We start from the raw sequence: 27,328 nt of genomic DNA, 5'->3' as shown, positions 1-27,328 counted from the left end.
AAATAAAATTTGGAATATACCGGAAAAATGAACGGTTAAGTATTTCAAACTGCACGAATTTTAATGGCCGGGAGAAGTGGAGGATGACACGGTCGAAAAAAGAAGAAAACCGAGTTGTTTATACTGTTCATTTTCCAGCACGCTGGGGAAAATGGTAAATCAGCAATATCTCCGGGCAAAAAATAACTTCCGCGAGCACTTAGCGAGAGCAATTTATTTCCGGACGTGAAAAAGGAAAATGCCGGATCAGCTGAACGAGTAAGTCGGTGCCCGGGCTGTAATGCGAGTCGTAATTTCGAGTGCCGCGTAGTGATAGAAATTGCTTTCGGGATTAAATGATTTCTTCCAGGCCGAACTGGACCGGCTTCTCGTCCGACTGAAAAGCGCCGGAAAAATTCGTTTTTCCGCGACGAGAAAAGTGTATTTATCAATGGTCCATAAATCGGATCCGATCGGATCGCCGTGATATCCGATTTTCGCGTGCATTTTCCATTAAACGTCCGCGGGAAAATCGGCGAAATTGACTGAATTTTACATTCGTTAAAGCCTCGAATATCCGGCTGAAAAATGATCAACATTCCGTTTCAACGTGACGCGAATATTAGAATCTAATAAAGTTATATAAAATCGCTGTACGATTCGGAGGGTTCGTTCAATTAGAAAAAAATCATTGAATTCTCTAGCACCGACGTTATCGCGTCGAGAAAAAGGGAATTTCAACTATTTCAGAATATTTCAATAAATTCCGCTCGAACGTCAATATTCGATGAGAACCGTCGAGCGGAGTTTCAACCGTGGAAACATTATCACTGTTCTCGGAAAAGGTTGATCTTTTCCCATCCGTGACGGAAGAATAGGGGCGCGCTGACGAAATTCAGGGGGATGGGTGCGCGAGAGAGGGAGACAGGGCGAGAGAGCTCACCCTCAGGAAATCCAGGAAAACGTTATCGGCGAACCACTACAGGGGTGTTCGAGTCGAGTGCCACCCTCGTTCAACCTCGCACCCTCTTTTTGTTAATTATCACGACGCCACTCCCCCGGAAGAAGAAAAAAGAAGAAAAACGAACGCCACAAAGGCGTCAAGAGATCTGACGTTCAAACTTTTCAGACGAGTCGCTGAACGCTCTCTCACGTCGGGGGTTCTCCTCCTCGCGGCGTAAACGGAATCTCGATGTTTCGACATGTTCCGAAACAGTTAATAACGGGAACACGAGGGGTAAACAGAGGGTTAGGGAGCCGGAGTTGCGTAATTGTAAAATAAACAAGGGCCGCAACGGTGAAATAAAAATAACCAGGCGGACCACTTTGATGTCGAGCGTGTATTTTTTGTTCCTTGTGTTCGTTGTTCTCGCGTTCACTGTGACATTGAATTTAAAACAACCCTTTTGCAGTGACGAAACATTTGTCGTGTAAATTTTATTCTCAATGCCCCTTCGATCGTTTTATTCGAGTCTTCTAATGAAGTTCAGCTCTTTCCTATTATCCATCTTGAATGAAGCAAACAGAAATTTTAACTGGAAGAATCCTAACGAGAGAATTCTTTAGTGTTTAATGTTCTATTCACGAAAATCGGAGAAAGCCTTTCGAATTTCCTCGTGCTCGAGCGAGGAATACGACCGTACGAAAATAGCCGGAGAATAGATCGTCAGATGGATTACGGTCGAGATCGTGGACGAAAGATATTGCTAAACAGCGACCAACCGGACCGGAAGTAATTTTTCTACCGCGTTTCGGGCTTTCTTGTCGCGTTTCAAATGCGCCGGCCGGGTTCACCGCGGTCCGCCGCGTGACTCCGGTGAATCTCTCGCGGGAAATCGCGTGTATTCAATCCCGCCGAAAATGAAACGCTGCTAGGAAAAAGGAAAAAGCAAACTCGAATGAAAATCTGTCAATAGAACGGACGGAAACGCATCCGGTGTACCTATCGATCGGAAGACCGCACCGAAATTGCAATAATTGTGCAATCAGCGAAAAGTTTGAACAAGAAGAGATCGCCGGTGTTTGCGGAAGCGGATTGGCGACGGGCAAATGTTTGAATAACCGAGACTTTATTAGAACTTCTTACCCTCTTATCCGATCAAATTTTCATTCATCTTTCACCGATCGTTCCACGGTACGCGGACAGTTTACTTGTGTACTCTGTTGCGAAGTTGCAGCGAAAAAGAGAAACTCTTCAACGATCTGTTAGAATAGTCTTCATTTCAATGTTCGTGATTACCAACGAATCCACGCTACAAAGTGATGGATTTGTTCGAAATAAGAATTTAATTGTAAAGCAAGTCCAACTCGCCATGCAACGGTTAGAAAACTTTTGAATAAATGTATTCGGGACGTTATTCGAAAAAGATTTCTTTGTTCCTGTTTCCACGGGAGATACGAGCGAGGTTGCAGCTGGTTCCGGAATACTCCGCGAGCAACGGAGTTTATTAATAATATTACGAATTGAAGGGATCCGGTTAAGCGAACCCAGTGGGATTCTCGCAGAAATTGTATCACGCGCTGATAAGCGTCCCGGATAGCAAGTTCACAGGATATGAAGTAATGCCTGATAACGAGAACAGCCGACACGAATCGGGCGTAACGCGCTCGCGAGAGCTTAGATTAATTTCGAGACACTTTTATTGGCCGAACTTGCCCGCTTGTTCTGGCCAATCACCCAATTACGGCTCGACGCGGGGCCACATTCCGTCTGAAATCCGACAATTAACATATTGACCGACATACCGATCAAACCACCTTAAAACCGTTTAAAGCCGTCCCTTCGAATTAAAACTCTCCTAATACGACGCCCAACAGAATCCAACAAAATTCCATTTCATTTTCAATTTTCCGCGAGCACCGAGAGGGAACCATAAATTTCATTCAACTATCTTTAAACTTGTCAAGGGAACTTTGAACTCGCATAAATTTCTGCTACCTGCTCGCTAATATTACTTTCCCCATCAATCTTCCTTATTCAACGCCTTCCTAGACATTCGCGATGGATCCGAACCAACAAGTTTTCGATATTATTATTACATTTCGTAGAAACAACCGTAACGTCGCCCCTTGCTAGACGTAACAATGCAGCACCCACGCATCTGTCATCGTCGCGATGAAGGAAATCTTGAAAAGCTGGATAAAAACCGTCTGGCTAGGTTTCCAAGACTACGCTCGGCGTTCTCCGTCGTTCCGCCAAGCATCGTCTACCTTGATCAGTCTCATACTTTTAAAAATACTTTGTATCCCCCTGTCTTCGAAGGCGGCAACAGAGAAAGGGAGAGAGAGAGAGTGAGAGAGAGTGAGAGTTTCGTTCGGGACGCAGGGACGCCACCCTTTCGTCTCCCTCAAAAGGAAGACGCGAGGGGGCGGGGGAGGGAACGGAGCGGATTGACGTCGTAATTACGAACACGGTCGAATTCATTTCGGTCCCCGGGTCGGTCGAAAGGAAATAAAACGGCGCGGCTGACGGTAAATTAAACCGGCTGCCTGCCAGCAATCCGCGAAACGTCAAAGGAAACACGGTCGACGACGGTGCGTTCGCCCGCGCGCTACCCCTTTTCGGAAACAACTGGGTCAATCCGTGTTCCAGAACCACGGCGGATAACCGGCGGCCAATCGGCGACTCCCGGATACCGGAAACCGCTGTCCGGAACCGAAAACCGCACCAGTGCTTAAGCCTATCTGCGCGCGGACCACGAGGCAGAGCCGGCGATCGCCGCTTTTCTTTCGGATTCGTTGATTCTCGTCTCGAATTTCGTTGCTGGGAATGCAGAGGTGAGTTCGTCGAAGGAACGTTTGAGGAATAGAGTAACGATAAATAAATAAGATGTTGGGGAATTAAGTTTCTCTTAACGCTAGAACTACGGTACCAGTCAAAATGACTGGTTTCGATTGTTTTGTTTAGCAATTATTGATATCTTCGAAGCATTGAATATTCGAAATGATTTTGAAAATAAATTATTTCATTTCAGTACTATAATGAATATCTGAAGAAACTGAAAATAATCTATCGTTACAATTTTTATGGGAATTGCATATTAATCGTATTAAATGCTCGGTAGTTCTAGTGTTAATGAAGATTAATGTTGCATTGTACTAAATTGCGATGGGAATCTTCGATAAGAATCGGAGATGATATAAAGCTGAAGATTAGAAGTATCTACTAATTATCGAAGAGCTTTGAAGGGCAAACGTTCCCAAGAATCATTAGTTATCCTTCGAGAACCACCAAGAAACCTTCAACAGTTGAGAATGCTTGACGAATTTCATCGAGAGATGTTAGAGATCATCAGGGAACGATCCTCTGAGTGTCATCAGGGGAGGATCGCTGCATTCACATGCTAACGATCAGTATGTGTCCCCCGAGATTCTTAGAGGATCATCCAGAAAGCCTAAGGACCCACTAGAGACGCTCGAGTCTCATCCGAGAACCCTGAGAACCTGCCAGAGGTCCTAAAGAGCCCATCCAGGAATCCCGTAGGCCTCCCGAGGGATTCCCAAAAGTCAACAACTTCGAAAAGTTTGACCAACATGACCAAGATCGTTTAGGAGAGCAGCGCGGAGTGTTCAAGACAGTTCGAAGAGATTAGTCAGAGATTCTGAGCGGTCCGTTGAACGTGGTTCAAAAACGGCATTAGAGGAGAAATAAAATATCATCTCCATTAGGTTCTCATACACTGTAATCCCTCCTCGTTTGAATTTCAAACATAGTCGTACGCTGAGAACTCATGAAAATATGCAGCCTTGGAACGATGTGTGCACAGGTGTGAAATATGCAAAAGTATGAATGCAGCGCGAGAAGAATGCACACGCAGCGTGCATCTAATCACTGCAGCGATGAAATCGAATGGTTACGAACGAGCAGAAAGAATGAGCGTGACGACGGAAATAGAGTCCTCGATCGTTCACGCAGAAAGTTCGAGGAACCTGTTTCCGCCATTTTCGATGAATTAACGTTAAAACTTCTATCCGAGATAAATCATTAAAAGAAAAAGAAAAATGAACTAATCTTCTCATCTCTCTCTTCATTGCCAGCAAACGCGAGAAGTTAATATCCCCCCATTAAAAGGAGGAATTCCGATTCGCACGGAAAGTAATTTAAGGTGACTCATTTACTCGATCATTTTTCCCCGGTATCCCGCTACTTTTCACAAAGGACTGGGACGTAATCCGACAGAGTCTGCTCGCCGGCGAGCGTAGCAAAAGTCGAGGTTCTCGCGACCGGCCAGCTATCATTATTGACTTTTTCATCTCGCCGGTAATTAAGAACACTGTCAGTGGTCCATTAAAGCATTACGAGCCGCCTCGCCTGTGTTTAAGAAGCAAGTTTCTGGGCATCGCAGCCTCTCAACCTCCGGGACGCTTCCAACAATGTCGACAGCCTCGGGTCTAGCCTCACGGTGTACTCTACGTCGCATCACGATAGATTATCGCGAGGAAAAGTCGCGCCGCGCTTGATAGAATATTAATCTGTCCACTGAAGATTTATGTCATTCCCTTTGTTCCCTTGGATTTCCCTTGAAAGCCAAAAGAAAAACAAGTGTCCGACGAAGTGCGATATCATTAACCCCTTGCACTCGAAAGTTTTTAACTTGAAATATTCTATACTTTCTAATTAGATATAGACAAGATTCTAACAAGAAACCATACATAAATTAGGTAACAAAACTATTTTCTTTTAATATTTCATGTACTGATGCAGTATACAAAGATTAATGGCAAATACCAACATTTATAATTTTGCTGGATCAAATCATTTGACGATTGGGAGTCGCCTCTCGAGTGCAAAGGGTTAATATTTCTTTACGATCAATTAATTTCTTTCAATTCAATCTTCGTTGCTACAGTAATAATTTCTAATGTGAATTAAATTGTTTGCTTGATCGCGTTTGTGATGCGTTTACTGGAATTTTTATGTAGAACATTTTTAGCGTCTATCTATATATCTATCGAATAAATATTTTTGTTTTCGACATTGTTGTTATTCCTGCGAGATTCATATCGCACCGATACCGGATTCGTTGGTGTTCCCGGTATTTTCGTGGTTTCGTCAACAAGTTGATCCGCAGCACGTCCACGAAAATAGAATATACGTGCCATGCCCCTATCGATCGGCCGTTATAAAAAGTATTCCTTACACTTATTTCCGTCGGCGGATCAGTGTCAACGAATGCTGATTCAGCTCGATTCCGACCCGGTTCTGCTCGTCCATCTCGCCCGGATATTTTCAGAATACACAAATTAGATCGTGTCGGGTAATGTCTAGCCGAGGCTTGTTGTTTTCTGTCGAACTGTGCGTGGAAGTCGCGATACTCTACCTATATATCCACAACGTGGCAGAATTACATCAATATTCAAAGTGAAATCAAAGGAAAGTGTCACTAAAATTTGTCTCTGATTGATATTCTCTTTGATCTCTTTCTCTCGGTCGTAAATCATTCTATAGTCTCAAACAAGAATCTCTCGAAATTGCCGAGTGTTATTTCGAGGAATTTAATATATGCGACGTGGTTGTCGTGCGGATTCAAAGACGAAACGCGAAAAGGAAGAAACTTCGACCGGCGTTTCAAGTTAAATTGTGTTAAGTGAAACCTGCATACGAGACAATGGCCTCTCGTGAGAAATAATCGCCTCATGTATACGTAATGCTCATGGAAATCATGTTACAATTTACGGAACAGGGGCAAAAATGTAAATCGGAGGAGGAGGAGGAGGAGGAGGATGAATTTGTCGGGGTATTCGGTTAGCAACAACGAGGATGAAGTTGAAAAAAATAGATTAGACGTGGGTGGACTTTTTTCAAATCCGCTTCTTACTGCATTAAATCGGCCTACGTACCCGGTTAGAACGCGCACGCTCAATCTTATTTTAAGTCGGAGGCGTAACCGAGTTTTCTAGGCGGCATTTGCATCGGAGAGGATGTTCCAGAGATTCTCACGAACACAATGCTTCCAGTACACCCGTTTTTCGCGAAAACAGTCCATTGTACTTTCCCGATAATCATGAATCCATTTAATCGAGGGAAAGGAATCCATTCGTAACTCGTATTATATCTTCCGATAAGTTTCTCTTTATATTCTACTTGTTCCTCTTGGAATTCTCGAATTCGATTCCTCCTCCATTCGTTCTACAGGGTCCGAACAATCGTTAATTACTCCTAGCCCGTTTGATTGCCCAATAAACTGATTTACATCGCTACTACCTGCTGCTGATTACATCTGTATGAGTTATGTTCCGGTTAACTAAGATTTACAATGGTAATCCCTGTTAAACGGGAATCCTGAAATATCTCAGCGTGTCCAGCGAAAGCCGAAGTTCTATCAGATATTTCCTGATTTAAAGAACTTTCTATCCAAGAAATACGAAAAGTGAAATTCCAAAAGAATCCTTATCCCAGAAATGTCTCGACGGTTCGCGAGGAATTTTTATCTTAGAACTTTCTCGCGCGACTCCGACGATTCCGAGCTGCGAGCGACGCGGCGAAGATCTTCAAGAACAAAGGGAGGATTCCTCGCAATTAGAAGAGCTAGTCGGTGGTCAGGAGTTTCGAGGAGCGTTCTTTAATAATCCCCCGGACAGATACATCGATTCCCGGCGGGCCGTGTGCGCGTTTAACTGGGTTAAGTGTGTACAAACAGTTTTCCGCTCCCACCTTTCGGTTCCGCGGAAGACGTTAATCGAGGACTAACGTTCCCTTAAGAGGGTTCTGGGTAATCTCTGGCCGATAGAGGGTGAAACTACCCCCTGTCCCTTCGAACCCCGCGGCCGGCAAGCTTTGTGTACCTTTTCCGGGGGGCAGCTGTTCCGCAGGCTCTTGAAATTTCTGCGCGTTGCTTCCATTTCCGCGGGACGAGCAGGCGGAAAAATACATTTCTCGAATAAAGGGCCCTTCAGACTCTGACCCCCGACCGAAAGAGGAAACGCCGGCTATCTCTATGCTAACGCGACAACATTTTCCTCGCCCCGCCTTTGAAAATACGCCCATAATTCCCGAGTGGCCTCTCCAAATGAGTCCCGTACACAATTCTAGAGTACATGCTCAGGTGTGTCTCGAGAACTCAAGTGTCTTAACGTAATTCCTCGAGAGGGATCTTCCGTGCGACATGCCAAAGCGAACGGTCGCGAAAGTGTAATCGGACCCGAGGAACATCCATCTCCTCGGCGGAACCGTCGCGTTCGCATCTCGTTCATTGTAAAAACCCCGTCCGCGAGTCTCTTCGCGACCCAGAAACACGTTCACCTATATTCTACGACGCACCGCCGGAATTCATGGCGCAATTTGTTTTAATGTATTCCATGAAACTTTAAGTGGAAGATGGTTCATTAGGCGGGCCATTCCTAAATTTTATGCATTTCGAACGGTCCTCCGGAAGTGTTTGGCAGCGCCGGCGAACCGGCACTGTGGTGCACGAGAATATGGTGCGCCACGTTCGAGGATATTAATAAAATGTTCGGAACGGTTCCTTTTAATGCATTATGCAGGACAGTAAACGGAATCTAGATTCTTGACACGGTTTTCAAAATCTGCGTGCTAGGAAGCTTCCAGCAGGGGGTAATTCTAAAGGATTCGTATAGTTTCCGAGCACGAGCTGCTGCCGATTCTAAACGGGCGAGTATAAAATGTTGCGAAATCGTGCGTTTAATAAATTCCACCGGAAGCTGAACGGCAGCAACGTCCTTTGGACTATGTTGCAAAATTCACATGGTTGGAAACGTCTCCCGGAAGCAGCAGCATAACTCCAAAGTAATCAGGAGACCGTGATACGTCTCAAGAACACGTCGTTCCCCGTATTATGACGCGACGAATTAGGAGTAAGCTGATTCCGCCGGCGTTTAATCATCGCTGAACCAGCTAACCGTGAATTCCATCCAGAGCTCTCGCGCTCCTTATTAAGACACCCATTACGGGGCGGGGAAAAAAAGGAAAGAAAGAAAGGATCCCGACGTTCGAAAGTTTTGTTTCGGCGAACAGTTTTCTACGGCGAACGATCCCGGCCGCGTTCACCGATACGAAATCGCACTTGGAAAATTAGCTGGGAACGATTTGCACGGATAAAATGTTTACGGTCGAGATAATATCGACTTCTCGCGATTATTAGTCACTAGTGAAAGGAAGTGGAACACGAGAGAAACCGCGTTAACAGGGACGCGCGGATGTTTATACTTCTCGATTAGCGAAACTCTTGTTACCTTGAGCAATACTCCATTCATCGCGTTTTTTTCATTATTCTAATCGAATCCCTTGATTGTTCTACGAAAAATGATTCTATCGCTTTCGAGTGTTCAACATTTACCAACGAATAGTTGGTTAGAAAAAATAGTGCAACAGTACAGTTGATAGAAGTTAAGAAAGAGAATAGAATTGACTATTTCAAATATTAATTGACTCGCTAAGGAGGATAATATCGATCGCGTCTAAGTACAATTACCAAATCATTAGGCTCGGAGAACCTCGATTCCCCGGGATCCTCGAGGAGTCGATTTTTCATGGTAATTCCGTGCTTTTTCGCGGGGGGACAAATTAATCGAAGATTGACGTTCATTATGAGATCGAATAAGAAGGCATTCAAGCATTCATTGATCGGGCCTGATTGCGCAGGAAGTGAATCGCCGACGTAAGGCCGGCCGCGTGCATCTGGGGCGCGCACATTACGCGTCCTCCTCGTGAACGATGATTTCAGGCTGCTTATTAGCGTCTGACCTCCTTATGCAATTCCGATGGATTTAAATATTCGACGGCGAACGTGTTTCCCCCGTGATCCTAATTAATTAAACGCTCCTTATTCAAACGGACTCGATAACGACGCGCGGACTATTCTGTTTGCTCTTCAAATCGGGAAGAAAGTTCTTCGTTAACTATCTCTCGTTATTACCGCGTCAGTTCGACGTTTATTCGATGGAGTACACTCGTCAGTGGCTGGTTAGTTTTTTTTTTTAGTAAAACCTAAGTGAACACTCAATGAAATCTAACATGGTAACATCAGCCACAACTTATCCGATTACGAGTTCCACTGAAAAGGTACAAATCTGCGTTTTTCTCCATTAATTACATTCTCCCGCATTATTAATCGGTGTTCACCATTGCGTTACATATATAATTTCATTAAACCTCGTCGACTTTTTGCCCATCGATTGCCAACATAATCCTCAAGAAAAACGAGATCACCTTGCAATCCGCGTAAAGAGGCATCGCCGTCGTCGACGCAGCGGTTGCAACAGAATTATATTATCGATGAAGAAATATCAATTCGGAGGCTTCCGTTGGGGAGTCACGGTGCGTGAAAAACGGCCCTAATTAGCGGGCATCATTGTCACGGACGGAAGGCGCGCCCATGAGAGATTTTTCGAACGAGGAACGGGCCGTGGCGTTATTTCAACTGCGTACGCGGCCGAGACACCGTATCGGCGGATATAATTAACGTCTAATTAACATCGCGGCGTAATTGTCGCGCCCTAAGCGGGGCCAAAGTAATCTTAATTAGAATACAGAATCCGGCCGCTTCTGTTCATCCGCCGCCGACTACGACCGATCATGCGCGCTCGCGCGACCGTCAACGAAATTAATTAACGCCGACCGGTTCGACGTGCCACGACGGAAGACAATGGGAACAACAATCACCGGTGAAGGACCTCGAAGCGTAAATTCCCCCGAAACCGAGCTGACAATCGTCAAATTTATCGTTTCGCTCGTCGTGGAACTCGAACGCGATTCGTTACCTTTCTTCGCGCCAAGATGGCGGCCCATCGAGCCCCTAATAATTTCTAATTCAGCCAATAAAGAGTGATGGATCTAATATATCAAGAACGAGCGTCCCGTCTCGCTTGATTTATCCGGAGAATTTTTTGCTCGCGCGGGAAATGTTATTCTCCCCCTTTTGTTTTTCTTATGTACACTCTCCGAGAGAAATGGTAATTTTTCTTCTGTCGCGTACAAGATGGATTCACGGTCGAAACGATGGCCAAAGAGTTTCGTGAATTTCTGCGAGACCTACTCCGAAGAAGTCCAAGGGAATCTTTCCTCTCCGGCGTGTTTTATGTACTCTGGAAAAAAGGTGATAGCCTCATCCTCCCATCCTCAGCCTCCCGGACCGCCCTCACGTTTCATTTCGTAACAAATGAGACGGAACGTAACAAGCACCTCGTACGAGGTCCAATATTTTGTTACATAAAACGCCGCTTCCACCGAGCCGTGCCATAATAACGCGAGTTTTCCCTTGCGCGGCGCAATGAAAACTACCCCGTGTCCCTCTGAGAAGATTCCTCGGAGACGAAACGAAAATAATCGTGGAGACGCATTCGAGACGCGTGCACGACGAGAATGTTGATCCACGGTGAAAATGTAAGAACGATTCGATCGGTAAAAAATGGCTATTGTTTTCGAGGGTGGAAACAATATCGCGAAATTGCTCGAATTCGTGACCCAGAGGGAATTAGATTAATTGAAGCCGATCTGCGGCGCGATTGCTTTACGATGGCGCCTGCGATACAAAATCGATAGGAGCCAACTGGTAACCGCATCAAGCTTTGCATTATCAAAATTACTGTCCCTGTGCCTCGCTTAATATTGTCATAGCGGAGCGCCGATCGTGCATATTCTACTAGGGCGTCTCGGGCTTCCTTAATGAATACGGTGAACCGAGGAATTTCGAAATCTGCTCGACCCTCCGCCGTGGAACTGCTCGGTGACGACCCCGACGAACCAATTAACTTGATGAATAACGAACAATAAAAAAGCTTTAAAAATTATTTATCGCCCGGGACACTCTGTGGTTCGAGATGTTAATCCTGGAAACTTCCCAAGGCTGGCTTATCGGGCCAATAACCCTGGTAACTTTAAACAGAAGCTAATTATCCGGCAATGAAAATTAAAAAAAAATTATTTACGGTCTGACACAGCCACGAGTTTGATGTATTAACACTGGAAACTCCTTAGGGGTGGTGCGTCGAACCAGTAAGCCTGAAAACTTTCAGTTCGAGCTAATTTGCTCGCCCCAAAAAGTTCTCGGAAATTGTTGATTGATGACCGGTGCTCACAAATTACGAGAAAAGTAATTGTAGCTTGTAAGATAACTGATGTTGAACAAACATGTCTAAAATTAAGTTTTCTATGTGGAAGCTACTTAGGGGACGGTTCGTAGAATCAACGAAAGGAAATTTTTAATTCCGAGCTCTGAAAGTTCCTGAAAAGTGAATGAATGATTCATCGTTTCGCAAATCCTCGACATTCGTGGGAAAAGGTTTCGGATTTGATAACTACGGATGCAGTTACGGTTTGAACAACTTTCGTATGAAACATGGCGCTTGATAGACGCGCGAATACGATAGACGAGGCAAAAATGTAGCAATAATGTCGATAAGATACGTTTATTTACACAACATTCGCGCGTTTGGCCAGGATTAACAGAGCGTCACGAGGTTCTTCTCGCGGCACAACAAAAAGAATAAGATCTCGTGCGCCAAGCAAATCAGCGTTCATTCGACAATAAAATAGAGAGAAATCGAGACTAATCTCGAAAAGTTTATCTCCCCCATGGCACAACCGAACGAAACAGCGAACGTTTAAAAATACTTATCCACGTTCTCCTCGAGAAACACAGCGAGAGACCGGCGGGCAATGTTATCGACGCGTTTCCTGCCCAGAAGCCGTCGAAGGTCATGAATCATCGCGAAACTAATGAGTTTAATCCATTTAAGACCGACTTAAGCGCCACTGAACGAAAAGAACAAGGGAGAAACACGTGAGAAAAAGAGCGAAAAAAACCGTGAAAGGAAAGAGACAGAGAAAAAGAGAGAGAAAGAAAGCGCGCGAGAGAGAGAGAGAGAGAAAAGCGAAAGAGAGACACACACGAACCGGAATGACTTATGGAAAGGGACCAAGGGAACACACGTTGCCCGCCGCAAGGTTCACGAACTCATGACTCATTTCGCGTCACGCAATGACACCGGGAGAGGCGCGTGTGGCAAGCCCCACAATTTTCTCCGCTGACCGTGGCAACGCGTCGCCGCTCGCCTTCCAAGAAACGACGATAATCGTACCACGGCCCCTCGGTTTTCTCTTCTCTTTTCATGTTTTTCAATTCGGCTTCCCTGCGCGACACGATAACCCCGGAACCGGATGATTTCGCGTCCCGTGGAACACCATGCACCCGGCGTTTCATTCGCGCTATCGTTCGCGTATCAACCGCGTTTCAGCTGCCGCGTGAAAGTTTCAAATTTGAGAACAAGTAAACCTGCGCGTATCAAATTTCCTTGGAAATAATCTAAACGCGTAATCACGAGCGATAATGTCGACGAATATAATCTTTCGCTTAAGGTTTCCGATCGATCTAATCTGCGACGCGTTGAATACAAACAACTCGAGACGAAGAAAATACATGCACGGGGCCAAAGAACAAGTTGACACGACACTGTCTGGTAATATTCACAGCATCGCGTTCCCTTTCATCGTGTGTGACCAACAATTGCCTTTCAGAGAGCGAAACGTTCCTCTTGTCCTATTATAGCCCTCGAACCTCTCAATATGAACGTGAGTCATTGAGAACCCCTGCGTCTAGACGACGAAGTGGGAGGAGTCTGGCGTGGCGGGGGGCCAACAAGGAAGAAGCGGAGAGTAGGTAACGCCCAGTGACCTTGAGAGGCTAATTCTCCCCGGAGCCGCTTAATGAGCATGCTGTTCCGACCGAGATCTACGCGCACCGCGGTATCAGATTTCTCTGGCGAGACAGATCGATACCTGGCGGTGTATCATCGCCGCCGCGGAACGTAACAAGGGAATCGTGTATAGATTTTAACCTGGCATCGGTGTCGGGTTCGAAGTCGCGGGCGGTGTCGTTTTCGAAGCTGAATCATAGCCGGTTAAAGGCGTCACGGGCTATAATTTCACGCGGGGCCATCCGTTTCGTTCGATAACCCGATTTGCGGCTATCGGAAAAGGCCGAGAACGAACTACTGCTTTATGTAAATATTGTCGGTGGCCAACGGGACTGAACTGTTATTGCATTCTTCGCAATTTATAGGAAAAGAAGATGAACGACCGTACTAATTCTTTTGAAATACAGTATTACGTGGAAAATAGCAGTTCGTACAGCACGAACAAGCGAACAGGTCGAAGAGGAGGAACGGGAAGATGAAAGGGGTTGTTGGTAAGCGGATCTCGCGACAAATGTGAAATTTCGGGCTCGGCTCGGGCCAATGGAATAATCGTGCCGCGGCGATCGAGCCAGCAGACCGAGGCTAGTCCGAAACTATCGATTACAGAGCCATAACGCGTGCGTCTATATCAACCCTTTTAGCGGCGACGTATCGCTCTTTGAAATGTACAGCAGAACAGCCACGGAGACGAGGCACACGGTCGCTTCCGTGGCCATTTAAACGCTCGTAATTTACCATCCTTCGGCCGGATCCGTACAAAGAAAAGCCTGATTCTGATACGGGAGGAATGCAATTTCAGATTTCAATGGATCGCCTTTTTTACCCCCATTGTTCCACCCACGATATTCGACCATTAAACCTCAGCTTCCACGTCTCTCCTCTTTCACCGGGATACGAACGGATCTTTCCCGGTGGGTTCAGCTGGTTCGAATTTGCCGCCGCGCGATTAATTTCATCGGGAAACAGAATAGGAGGCGGAGCCGCGAGATTAAATCACGGGAACGCCAATGTCAGCGGATTAAAAATACTTGAAAAATAATTGCCGAACAATGCGGACGTGACGCGACGCGACGCGTTACGTCATTTCTAGTAAAACAGTCGTCACAAGTGATTGCATTAGGCCTACTGAGTCATTCCCGCGTTTTGCCGAGCGAAGGTAACAGCGATTTTGTTGCGGAGCCGGCTATCGGCGTCCGAACAGCGGATGAAACTTTGCTCCTCGAGGGCCGGGATGATCGCGCGAAAATCCGCGGCCGACCGTTTAATTAGGATCTTCCATTTTGATCGAGGCTCAAGTGAAACTCCGCGTCGAATTCCATTTTCCGACGGTGCGCGGTTTAAACTCGCGCCGGAATACCTACGCTCGGAGTTTTGATGCTTCAATTATCGGTTTCCAATTGAAAAACTGGTTTAATTAAACCCGGCTGCCGGGTCAATTACGCGACCAACACAAATTTCGGCGGACACCGGGGTAAACAATTTTAATTTCAGAAATCGGCGAACCGGTCCGGGAAATCGGCGTGAATCGATAATGGCGAGCCGGTGAACAGCCCGTGAAATTACGAAACTCGTCGGAAGCGGCGTTGAAAACGAGAATGGCGAAGGTGGCAAGTTTATCGGCGGCCAAATAGATAACGGGTTCGAAAGCCGTCGAAGCCGTCGTCGTCGCCGTTGCCGCCGCCGCCGCCGCTGCGTAGCCGATTTCACGCGTTTAATTTTCGCGATCGCGCCTCTAACGACTTCAAACGCTCGTTTTGTTTCTCATTTCCTTTAATAACGGGTGAACCGTTCGCGCGCCACGTGACTCGACTCAAAAGGCGACATGAATAAAGATGACGGAATAAATCACCGCAGAAAAAGGAAAAGTATCCTCTTCGGCCGCGCCGTGGGAGAACGAGTCTTCGAGTTGCTTTCCGAAATCTGAAAATTGCGCGTGTATTTTCGCCGGTGAGGTGGTACAAACAGCGTGGTAGAAAAATGACGCGAGCAACGGGAACGAGAAAACATTCCTCGAACGACCGACCGAAAACGAAAATGCACAACGGTCGTCCCGCGAGATATCGATACCGAATATCGCGTGCAAACACGTACAACGCGAGCAAACATGTTAAAAGACCGATGAGGAAATCCTGTGAGACGGTGTCAAGCGTGATTAAATCTTGTTCGTTTCGAGGCTAACAAACTTCTCTGACGTTAACGATCTTTAAATAATAGAATTGTTATTATTGTGCACGTATTGCCGTTAAATTTTAGAGAAAAATGTTTGATATCGACGGAACAGCTTCATGGAAATTTCAAGTTCAGTTACGCTGATTCCACTGATTGCAAAATTACATTTTGGAACAGCATTTCCATTGACAAGTCACGGTGGCGTTTCTATGAAACGGAAAACGGATCGCGGTGCCAGAATTTACGGGTCACGTGACGCGACACAGCACTCTTCGACGCAGCTATTCAACGGCGACAATAATTAACCACGCTTCCATCACCGTCACCGATCGGTGTCAACGATAAATTCACACGACGGCTTGGAGAACGGAAAACCTAGCCGTTCGGTGAAAAAACGGAAACCTGTATACGCGTCGAGCCGACGTTCAATCATCTAATTAGAACGTTCTAGGAGTTGCGATACTGTTAGATGACTGATTTCCTAGAAAAATTGTGAAAACTCGAAATAAACGAACACGTCCATTGTCAATGCAATTACATATCTCTTTCGTTCCATAGACCCCTTTCCCAGAAACCTTTTCAATTATTCACAATACCATGATTATATCATATGTAAGTGCAACTTTAATGGTTCCCAAGCGTTCTTAAATTATTAACACTTCCAGCGCCGTATGCCCCAGAAATGGCTTTCATTTACTCGAAGGCAAGCCATTTTCCTATTTCCCTTTCATACGCATTCAATATAACAATGAAACTTAATTTTTCAAACATACACTCTACTGCACAAAATTAAAATCTCTACACTGTGGCCGAAAAACCTGTATCTTTGTAGAAGAAAGTCATGCAACATTCTCTGGACACATTGCGAAGCGTGAAACTTCTACTTTCGCCACTACCAGGTAATTTTTTACAATGTTGATGCCTTATGCAACGGGTGGGAAAGTAAACGTGGCGTTCCATTCGAAAAATGTTACGCTTGGCATTGAAGGTATTCAAGCGTCCCGTTAAATTGAATCGATTCGAACACCGTGGAGGCGAATTTCGAAGCGAAAGACCAAGGATAGACGGGTGTCGTAAAGGGTTAGTGGGTCTGAGTCAGAGAAAAGTTTGAAAACCGCCGGCCTAGGGAGATTAGACGGCGGTCGATCCCCTGCAAGAATATTTCCGGACGCTCCTGCTCGAGGATCGACGCGCCGCGGGGTTCTAAGCGCGAGAGAAACAAATATTCGAGGCACAAGCGTTCGTTGCACGTTTGCCGGGTTTCTTTCTTCTCGAGTCACTTCCTGCGTCGCGGTGACTCGCGTGAATCACCGGCCGGCCAGGAAGACGAAACAGGGAAAGTGTTGGAAGCGACCGCAACGTTCGGTTAAAATTTGAAACGCCGCTTTAAGATCGGCGAGGGGAACGACAATGTGTGGCCAATGTGACTCGGGGACCGAGGATCGTTGTGAACGCAAAAAAAAAAGATACCGTTGAAAAGAGGACTGTTTGAAGCATTTTTTGCAATGAAAACGAAGCTCGAGGGAACGGGTACGGATGAAAGTGATTAAAAAAAATGAAACAAAAGAAGCATATTTCTTTCTTTTTTGTTTGCGCGCGCGCGCGAGGAAAACTAGAAAAAAGAACTAAACGGAGGAACTAGAACATCTCCGGTACATGCCGAGAGCTGGGTAATGAACATTTTTTTTCGGGCAAGCTTGCGTGCATAAAAAATGAATTTAAACATAAGCTCCTCGCGCGTGATGCAATTAGCGTTATAATCTTTAACGCGCTCCTGTGTAATGTTGTAGTTTTCATTTTGCCTTCGCATGCTTTTAGCTTGGAAATTGCACGGGCGATTTTGATAATCTTTTTTCTCTTTATTTTCGAATCCCTTCTCTTTGAAAAGGAGCTTTACAGGGATGAGGTCTATTTTTGTTATAAAAAGATGTCTACAAATATAGCAGACAGGTTATATAGTAATTCTCTAGGATGAGAATTTCATTGTTGAAAGGCAAGTTTGTATTGAAACGAACAATCCCCAATGAGTTGATCATCTACAATTAGCTTAATGCGCTGTCTAAGGTCTGATGTCCTCAATCGTAATAAAACAAAGCACCGATTCAAGCCCTTTGCAGTACAATAGAGCATGAGACACAGATTGTGCGTCTAGAAAATACTCCCATATTTTCAATTCGATTACAATGTACCAGACTTGAGCCTAGATTAACCTATCCACTATTCAAAGTACGTATCACATTGTTTCATAATGTCCTTGTGTTCCTCGCACAATGGAAAACATATCAAACAAAATAACAGAAGGAATATGCTTAATCGATACTGTACATTTCCCGCAAACGATATTAAACCTTCCTCGAATATAACATTAACGCCTCGAGAATAATCGAGCAGCGTGATAAATAAAGTAAAGAACCAACAGTTACTGCATTCTATTTTCATTGCTAAACAAAATAGCAAAATAACAAGACGAAGCACACTTAAACAACTGCTGCAGTAATATTCCATTAATCCCGTCTATACACCGAATCACAGTGGAACTGCTTGAAAAGATGAGCTTCAACGTTCATCTTCAAGAATTTACATTTAAAAACCGAACATTACATAAACATTCACACAGTCTGTTTAACACACTGACGCGAATAAGCACCAATTAGTATATTCGCTCGCATGCAAACGAAATCCAGAAGAATGATCTCCAGTTTCTCAAAAAATACAACACTTAACCTAACTTGTTAATCAGAGAGAAGACGTACATCATCAGCGTTCGTTCGTCGATGACATAATCTCGTTACAAAAGAACATCGAATTAATCCGTTAATACCCTCAATCCCAATGCTCAATCTTCCACCTCGAAAGCGATACAATCGAACAAAGAATTGCTTCCACAAAACGAATACACACAACACGAGAAAGTACATAGAGAAACGAAAAAAAGAAAAACATAATTTTCCCGAATGTTCGTCCTAGCCGGTGTGGCTCGCTGGTTTTCGCGCGAACGTAACGACCGTTTTATCTAAACTGGCCGATAAGTCGATCTGTCGAGATAATCGAACCTAACCTGTACGGTGAACCTGGTCCCTTTAGGAGGCATCCAGAGGACACCATTTGACACGAGAAACCGGCATGCGTGACGCGGGGTACACACAACAGACCGACCAACGTGAACGGTCCCGGCGTCTAAGGGGTTCGTCGATACAGAAGAAAATCGTGCGTGCGATTCAGCTGGCGGGATTGTGTCTAATTAAGAAAAGCACAGAGAGAGAGAGAGAGAGAGTGTATGGTTCGGGGGGCACCGCCTGAGAAAAACGCGCGGGCGGCCACCGTGCATGATTTCCGGCGGCGTTTGCCTGGCGTGTGCCACGCCACAAAGACCTCACGCGGGGGGTTGTGGTGCGGTGTGTGTATCTTTTTTTAGAAACCGCATATATCCCTATAGAGGAGACATCGGATTTCCCCCTTACCTTGAGCGTCTTCGAAATATTCCCCGAATCCGTTCAGCGTCCTCGGTTATCGGTATCCTCTTCTTCTCTAACGGCCCTCTGTGTCGCACTATTTCCGTCTCTCCCTTTCTTCCTCGCGCACTCCTTCGTTCACTATGTCCGTGTGCCTGTGTCGTCTCTCTCTCTGTCTCCCCTCCTTCTCTGTCCCTCTTTCGTCGTCCTTGTCCACGGCCCACCGTATCCCAATCTACAGAGATTCTCCGGCCGATTACTCGTTTCCTACTTCTGTTCACGGTTCGTCGTCCCGTCGGCCTGTCGGACACATCGAGAGCCAAGGGGAGGATCCGTGGACGCTTCGTGCTCGGTCTACGAAGCCAGGGACCGAAAGAACGAACCACGAACGTGTCACTGGCCGAGAAATTCCGCACTAGCCGAGAGTCTCGCGCGGCGCGCCGCGAGTGCACCGAAGCTTTTCGGGGCACGGTCCTCGACTTCTTGGCTCGCCTCGAAGAAGCAGCCGATTACTCACTGGCCTAAACGCAGCCGAATCACACACCCACCGGAACAACTACGGTCCCAGGAACGGTTCTCTGATACGCCGGGACGATCCGCGAATACGTTATCCCCTCGATTTCGCAGCACTCTCGCAAAAAACCAGCACCACACCAGCCCACGATTCTACCGTTATCTAGGGCGATGCCTCTCTGCTGCGAGCTGCTTTGCCCTCTACCCGTGACTACGCGACCCAGAGTTCCACAGATGGCGTCATTCACGCGACATTGTCGAGTGGCTCCGCGGCACGTCAATTTTTATCCCCGCCAAATATGAATTCATCGACACCGTTGACACTAGAACTACCGAGTATTTAATACGATTAATATGCAATTCCTATAAAAGTCGTAACAATAGATTATTTTCAGTTTCTTCAGACATTTGTTATAGTACTCTAGTGAAACTATTTATTTTCAAAATCATTTCGAATATTCAAAAAATCGAAACCAGTCATTTTGACTGGTACGTAGTTCTAGTGTTAAGCCAGGTCATGGATAACAATTGTTTGCTCTTTCGAACGGGTACACGATTATTTTTATTATTCGACGAGGAGAGACTTATTTCAAGGAAGTTCAAGTTGACTGAAGTTCTATATAGGTGACTAAATGTCTAGCTTGTCGTTTTTCACTTACTCCGCGGTGAAAAGATAGGGGTGGTGCCATCAACGACAAAATGAAGGAACTATGCGTTTAGACGAAAGAGAGAGTCGCAGGAATTGGCTGTTTGAAATTAATACTGTTGGTCGTAGCAGTTTGCAAGGCAAAAGTAAGGAATTTCGGTCGAGACATGCGGCGGTAGATTTAAACCGAGGAACTGCGATGCACCCTGCACCGATTTCATTCATTAAATTGATCGTGAATGAGAATAAAGGCACTACCGGATGGTTGGTGATTTTACCAGAGTGGAAATTTATTGTTAGACGCTCTCGAATTAAGGACGTGTTCGATGGAAGATGGTGGGAGGCATTTTTCATACAAATCATAACTTTGATGACCTTACTGGGGATCGAATTTTTATAAATGTCTAGTAATGTCTCGAGAATGTATTTACTAATGGAATTAATTAAAATTCTGTGAGAAATAAACTAGTTTGGTGCTGTGAATTGACCATAGATAATGGTAGTACTAGAAAGAACTCTCGTTACGATTAATATTTGGGCACTCAGTTTCACATTCTATGATACCACTATGCTATAAGGCAAGCAACATAGCGAATGTCACAGTTATTTCTTGAAGTAGAATTTTCGATCGGAATTATCATGGTATAAAAGTAATTTTCATTCGACCGTGCGAAGGTCGACGATGCACCGATTAAACTCGACAGTGTGCCATAATTATGTATATAGTCAGTTAGAAAATATGTGTACTCGATGCTGGGAACGCATCTCCCTCGGTCCATTGACCGAAGGGTATTTGGCAAATGAGGAAAAGTGCTGTTAGTCAACGATTGATATAGCTTGGCAAAAGTATGTGAGAACCAAGTGTATTATGTCACGACTATCTTGTTCACGTATATAATATTACGGGCTAACGAGTACGAGGCATGCGGCGGTAGCTTTAAAACGAGGAACTGCGATATGCGCCCTGCACTAATTTCGTTCATCAAAATTGATAGTAAATGAGAATAAAGACGATATCGGACGGTTGGTAATTTTACCAGAATGGAAATTTATTGTTACACACCCTCGGATTAAGGACACATTATTCGGTATGGAAGTTGTCTGGAAAAGTATCAAATTCAAATATATATTTGCTTGTATTCTGATTACATTTGTCATTTCCTGCTTGATAAGTATTGCTCCAATAAGCATAGGTAAGATATTACTCTCTTTGATACTTTCGACATTGATTGAAAGATGCACAAAAAGAAAAAAAAGAAAAGAAAAAGAATATAGGAGACTTGCAATTTCAGACGAATGCAAGTGTGAAATACCTATCCAACAGAGTCAGTACAGTAATCATAAACAGGAAAACAATGGTGATAAAAATCATAGAAAGTCATTACATCGGTTAGCTATACTTGTGCCATTTAGAGATCGTTTCGAAGAGCTACTAATATTTGCTCCTCATATGAAAAAGTTTTTAGATAAACAAAATATAGATTATCATATATTCATATTAAATCAGGTGGTTCATTGTTTCTATATTACTAAAAATACATTGAAGACAACTGCCTTGACCTCAATAACGATACTTTCATATTCCTCTAGGTTGATAGGTTTAGATTTAATAGGGCCTCTCTTATAAATGTAGGCTTCCTTGAAGTTAACAAGGAATTTGACTATGTAGCCATGCATGATGTAGATTTATTGCCTGTAAACGATGAATTGTTATACTCTTTCCCCACCAAGGGGCCTTACCATGTATCTTCTCCGGAATTACATCCTAGATACCATTATCCAACATTTGTTGGAGGCATATTACTTATTAAAAGGTTATTATTGCAAAAGCTCTTGTCCTACATTGAATCTTCGAGTCAATACAGTAACAACAAGGTATTTTTACAGAGAACATTTTATACAAGTAAATGGAATGTCTAATAAATATTGGGGATGGGGTCTTGAAGATGACGAGTTCTATGTTAGATTAAAAGAAGCTGGTTTAATAGTTACAAGACCACAAAATGTGTCTACTGGAACACACAATACGTTTAAGTAAGATAAATTAAAAAAACTTCTGTATCCCCAATATGTATAATCGTGTTACCGTAAATTGACAAACTACAACAATCATAATCATTACAGACACATACACGACAGAAACCACAGAAAACGAGATATGATCAAGTGCTATAACCAACGAGAAGTTACTCGGAAAAGGGATCGCCAGACCGGCTTAAACAATGTCTCGTATAAGTTATTAAGTACAATTAAAATGACTATCGGGGACACTCCATTAACCGTCCTTAATATTTCTCTAATGTGTGATAAGTTAAGTACACCTTGGTGCGAATGTGATAAGGTAATGGGCTCTAAAGACGGAAAATCAAAAGAGAAGAAAAAGGTCAATAATAACAAGTCTGCCACTGGATTGTAATTATACCGATAAAAATTGTATTAAAAAATATATATGTATATAATTAAATGTATCTACTTCAAAGTTTTTCTTATACTTTATGTATGTAACAAATGCAAACAAAGCAACTTCTCGTTTAGATAAATTTGTAGCAAACATGTTTAATGAAATAATCGATTGTTGTTCGTAAAATGCACCGAAGCATTTATGCACAATGATTCAATATCGTAATTTAGCAGTGAAGTAATATTTTATATTACACATATAATGTTTATACATATATTTACATTATCAGCGACAGCATGAAATGGTATTGTACAATAAATATAATTGATATTGTACAATCGTTATTGTACAATTGATATTGTACAATAAATATAATTAGGTGCATAATGGATATTATACAATGACAGAAGAAAACCTATCTAAATATTCATGATTTTACTATTACGTTTTTCAATTCTAAAATGGTAAAAAAGACAGCTATTCTTAAGCTATAGTACCATGGCTACATAACTGCATTCAACTGCAGAATAAAATGTTCTCTTAATTCATTTGTACTAAAGTCATCACCATCATTATTTTCTTCGAAAATATCTTGTACAGTTCCTGTTACAGTCTCTGCCCCATCCAATTCACCTGTTTTAGCAGTTGAGTCAGGAACTTGTGCATCCTTCCCATCTGCTTCACACTCGTCACTTATATTCTGTGCATTCTCTGCTTTAATGTTCAACTTTGAACCAGAGTTCGTTGATTTCTCTACATCACTCTTAGTTTGATCTGTTACATCTTCATTAAGAACTCCCTTTCTCAAAGCCGGTAACGGCGGTAAAGGGAAGCCATAAGAAAGTAATTTATCATAGCCAATTCTTCCACAAGTTTTTCTAATATCTGCTGCCATGGTTAAAGCCTTTTCCGAAAATTCCTGTCTAGAACTATCAATTAACATTTCATTGAACTTTGTCATTTTTTCATCCAACAGTTTTCTTCTTCTCATAATAGTCTGCATGTTTAACATTTTTCTTCTATACGTGTTTGTGTTTTTCTCTGCTCTTTCAAGATATTTGGAAGCCTTCTCTAGTTTCCAATTAAGTTCCTTGATCCTATTGTCTTTCTGCCTGATTTGTCCCTCGAGTTTTCTCTTCTGTTGTGACTCCAATGTTACAGTCTTCATCAGTTTTTTATTCATTTCTTCGAAGTAATTTACTCTATTAGATAAATCTTCTATCAGTCTCTGTTTGGATTCCAACACTTTTTTAGTGAGTGCTGGAGACTGTGTATTGCTCGACCTTGTAAGAATCCTGGGAGTTGTTTCATGTTCCTTAGCCTGAATGTCTTGACCAACATTTTTATTCCTCATACTGTTCTCTATTTCTTTATAGATGATCAGTTGATCGATCAATTTTCCGATTACATCTTCTTGAATTTGTATTCTGTCTAATAGATCATCACAGTTAGGAGATGTACAACATTTATCATTCTTCACTTGAGAAGAAGCTTCAGTGTTGGTTGTAGGACTCTGTACTGTACACTTAGTTTGCATTTGACTTTTATTCTCCTCTTCAGAACCGGGATGACTCTTTTTAGAACTATTTGCTAAATCTAAACTTACAAATTCAGGTCCATCACATGGAGGATGATCTACAGCTGCCTCATTTCTGCTCACAGCTATATAGTCATCCTTTGTTACTGGACTACTAAGGTTACTATATGCTATTTCTGTAGGATTTTTAGGTGATAACACCGTTATAACAGATGTAACAAATGAACTATTTCCTTCATTTTTATAAAGAGTATTGAATTTTTGGGCTTCTAATGTACTAGATGATAATTCTTCAATAATTTCACTTACATCATCAGGATCACCAGTTACTTTTATAACAAATTTAGCTGTTTCAATCTCTGTATCATTTGTTTTATCGATATTCTTAATTGCTTGTGAGAACACTGATGATTCATTTTTCATTTCTATGTCTGATAATTCACTATTGCTAGAAGTATTAATGTCTGCATCAGATGTACTCCTAATTGATTTTTTTATTGACTTCATGATCTCTTCTCTAGTTCTTCTCTTGCGTTTCATGGCAGCTCTTATATTTGGTATAACATGTACTTCATCCTTAGTAAAATTTTCCTCTATATCCTCATTGAACACTTTTTTCTCATCCTTAATAGTAATTGCTTCATTATATTCTAAAGAATTATCATTTAATTTATTTACTTTTGATGTCATTTGAGATCCAGACACTTTTTCATCTCCACTTTCAATGCCAAAGATTATTTCGACATTTTCTTCTTTCTCTGCAGTGGTATGTGCAACTTCACTTTTTGGTTGAATATTATGACTTCCATTAACAGGTACGGCAACCTTATGTTCATCGTTGTTACGGTCACAGTTTATATCTATTATTTCTGTATCTTCTTCTTCTTTCTGACTCTTATTTTTCTGCTTGTTCTTATAATTTTCATCTTCAGTAGAACCACCATCACATATTTGTTTCAACTTCTCTTCAATTTCATCATAACTATCCTCAAATGTGTTGTGATCCATAACTTCTAATTTCACCTCCTTCTTCACAATGGTACTTGGTAATGGAGATTCTAGATTATCATCGTTTACTTTTGCTTTAGGACTATTTTGCTTTACAGCATCGCTAATGTCTGTCAGATTATCTTCAGCAATCATGATTGCACTTTTATTATTAACTTCAGAATTAATACTTTCTTCTTTCTCTTTAGTTTCTTCTATGGGCTTGGAAGCATCTTTCAATATATTTTCATTGGACTGTGTAGATGATTCACAAACATCTTGGGAATCAGAGTCCTTCTCTTCCAAGTGTCCAGTGGACGAATGTTCAGTGTCAATCTCCATGTATTCTGCACTGTATTCACTTTGTGAAAAATTTTCTTCTTTAATATTGATTATCTTTGTCTTTTTTTTAGGTGATTTCCTGGTGGATGTTACAGTAAATATAGATGGTACAGCGTTCTTCCTTAATCTAATTCTTCCAGTTTGGGTAATAGACCATTCCTGTGGTTCAAAATGTACGTGACAAAGGAAAGAATTATTTGATGGTTCCCAATCAGCTCTAGCCACGCGTTCTTGCCAAATTTTCCTGAGTTTAGGATCACGTGGAAAACATTTCATAATATATCCCTTTTCACTACGATTATTGCAGCCAACTGCTGCACAGCCTGGCATATTTATACATCCAGAAGCTATATTGGAATCTGCAAATTAATTGAAGACAATGTTTCCGCTTTTAGAAACTTAACCCTATATTTATAGTAAATACATTGCTATATAATGCAAAAGAATGCAGTCAAGAATTAATTGAACATTCTAACTACTGCTTCATTAATTTTTAAATAATCAGCATATCATGTTGAACATATGTATGCCAACAACGTAAAAAAAAATAAAATCAAATACATTGAAGAGAATTAAAGAAATAAACTTTACTTCACATATCGTAAAATAAACAATACAGACAGACTAAACGAAATGTATAAAAGCATATTCAAGAATAAATTTTTTATGTAAACCGAACCTTTGTTCCTGTGCCCATACGATTGTTCTTAAGTTAAAAAAAGATTGAAACAGATTAACGGACTGTATGCAAAACATTGTAAAAACTCTGGTTTTGCAACCTGTATAATACGTTGCACGCACGCGTTCTATTAGCGAATTATTTGAACCACTCTTCGAATACTTTGTTCAATTGTTGGCCAAGGAAAACAATATCTTCCTCGCACTGTACCAATGCACCGTCCAATCGACAGCGTGCGATGCGAAAGAAGCCGAAACTCGCTCACCTCTCAGCCATCGGCTTTATTGGGAGTCCATTCTCAGAAATAAAAACGGCTAAATCTGCTGGTACGATACTCATTGGCAGTGCCTGGCTAATAGATTTGCTAATGAATTTGGCCTAACCGAAAAATTTGAAAAAACAAAAAGTCAGACGCGCACGATTGTACAACTTATTCCACCACTGACAATAGCATACAGGTTTCGAGATAATTTCGAGTTCCCTGCGTAATCGACTTATCTATTTTGGTAGAATATGGCCGCTCCCAGGAGCGAACATAGGTTAACTTTTCCGTTTTTTTATTATATTTTGCTAAATATATTCTTGTTAACATTACTGATCCTATGGTATTCTTTTGTCATTAATCTCATTGCCTATTTACCGTTTACAACCCTTACATACCATTCTTAACGTTCTAATCGTACAATCTCATACAGGATGTTTCATCTCCCTTGATCAAGTTTAAGTATTTAAGGGGGAAATACTTTGGTACATACTTTTACTTGTTTCCAAAGGAATTACAAAAGTTAGTTATTCATGTTAATGTACAAGTTCTATCAAGTTTTTTCCATTTATAACGCATATACTAAAAATCATATTTGACCACAGTTTTTGCGATGACGGGATGACTGAAACACCCTGTATACTATATATAATGTTCATTGCATTTATAGTTTAGACAATATAATGTTTGGATTTTGCTTGCATGCAC

General features: G+C 42.7%; 3 protein-coding genes across 5 annotated transcripts in view; 1 reads left to right on the top strand and 2 right to left on the bottom strand.

Moving 5' to 3' along the window:
- Rap1 (RAS oncogene family member Rap1) overlaps window positions 1-19,992 on the bottom strand; it is a 36,936-nt gene extending 16,944 nt beyond the window's left edge. Inside the window, exon 1 of the mRNA XM_031989942.2 lies at window positions 19,263-19,992. The gene's annotated coding sequence lies outside the window, so the exon portion shown is untranslated. The remainder of the gene's footprint in view (window positions 1-19,262) is intronic.
- An 801-nt stretch (window positions 19,993-20,793) lies between these two features.
- On the top strand, window positions 20,794-23,228 carry beta4GalT7 (beta-1,4-galactosyltransferase 7). The gene is made up of 5 exons (XM_031989840.2): window positions 20,794-21,605; window positions 21,705-21,919; window positions 22,003-22,226; window positions 22,300-22,446; window positions 22,537-23,228. The coding sequence occupies exons 1-5, from the start codon at window positions 21,503-21,505 to the stop codon at window positions 22,826-22,828; spliced, it is 981 nt and encodes a 326-aa protein (XP_031845700.1). The 5' UTR covers window positions 20,794-21,502; the 3' UTR covers window positions 22,829-23,228.
- LOC116432662 (uncharacterized) lies at window positions 23,039-27,275 on the bottom strand. Of its 3 annotated transcripts, none has more exons than XM_076373581.1 (2): window positions 27,019-27,275; window positions 23,039-26,038 (listed from the first exon to the last, which is right to left on the bottom strand). In XM_076373581.1, the coding sequence occupies exon 2, from the start codon at window positions 26,007-26,009 to the stop codon at window positions 23,316-23,318; it is 2,694 nt and encodes an 897-aa protein (XP_076229696.1). In that variant the 5' UTR covers window positions 26,010-26,038; window positions 27,019-27,275; the 3' UTR covers window positions 23,039-23,315. The 3 variants fall into 3 exon arrangements, with proteins under 3 accessions (XP_076229696.1, XP_031845697.2, XP_031845696.2); XM_031989837.2 differs by lacking the exon at window positions 27,019-27,275 and adding an exon at window positions 26,624-26,961; XM_031989836.2 differs by lacking the exon at window positions 27,019-27,275 and adding an exon at window positions 26,359-26,960.
- Between the last annotated feature and the right edge of the window lie 53 nt (window positions 27,276-27,328).

The sequence above is a fragment of the Nomia melanderi genome, chromosome 1 (genome assembly GCF_051020985.1).
Source record: "Nomia melanderi isolate GNS246 chromosome 1, iyNomMela1, whole genome shotgun sequence".
NCBI lineage: Eukaryota > Metazoa > Arthropoda > Insecta > Hymenoptera > Halictidae > Nomia > Nomia melanderi.
The sequence above is the reverse complement of the archived record's forward strand: the minus strand, read 5'-3'. Positions and strand labels throughout refer to the sequence as shown.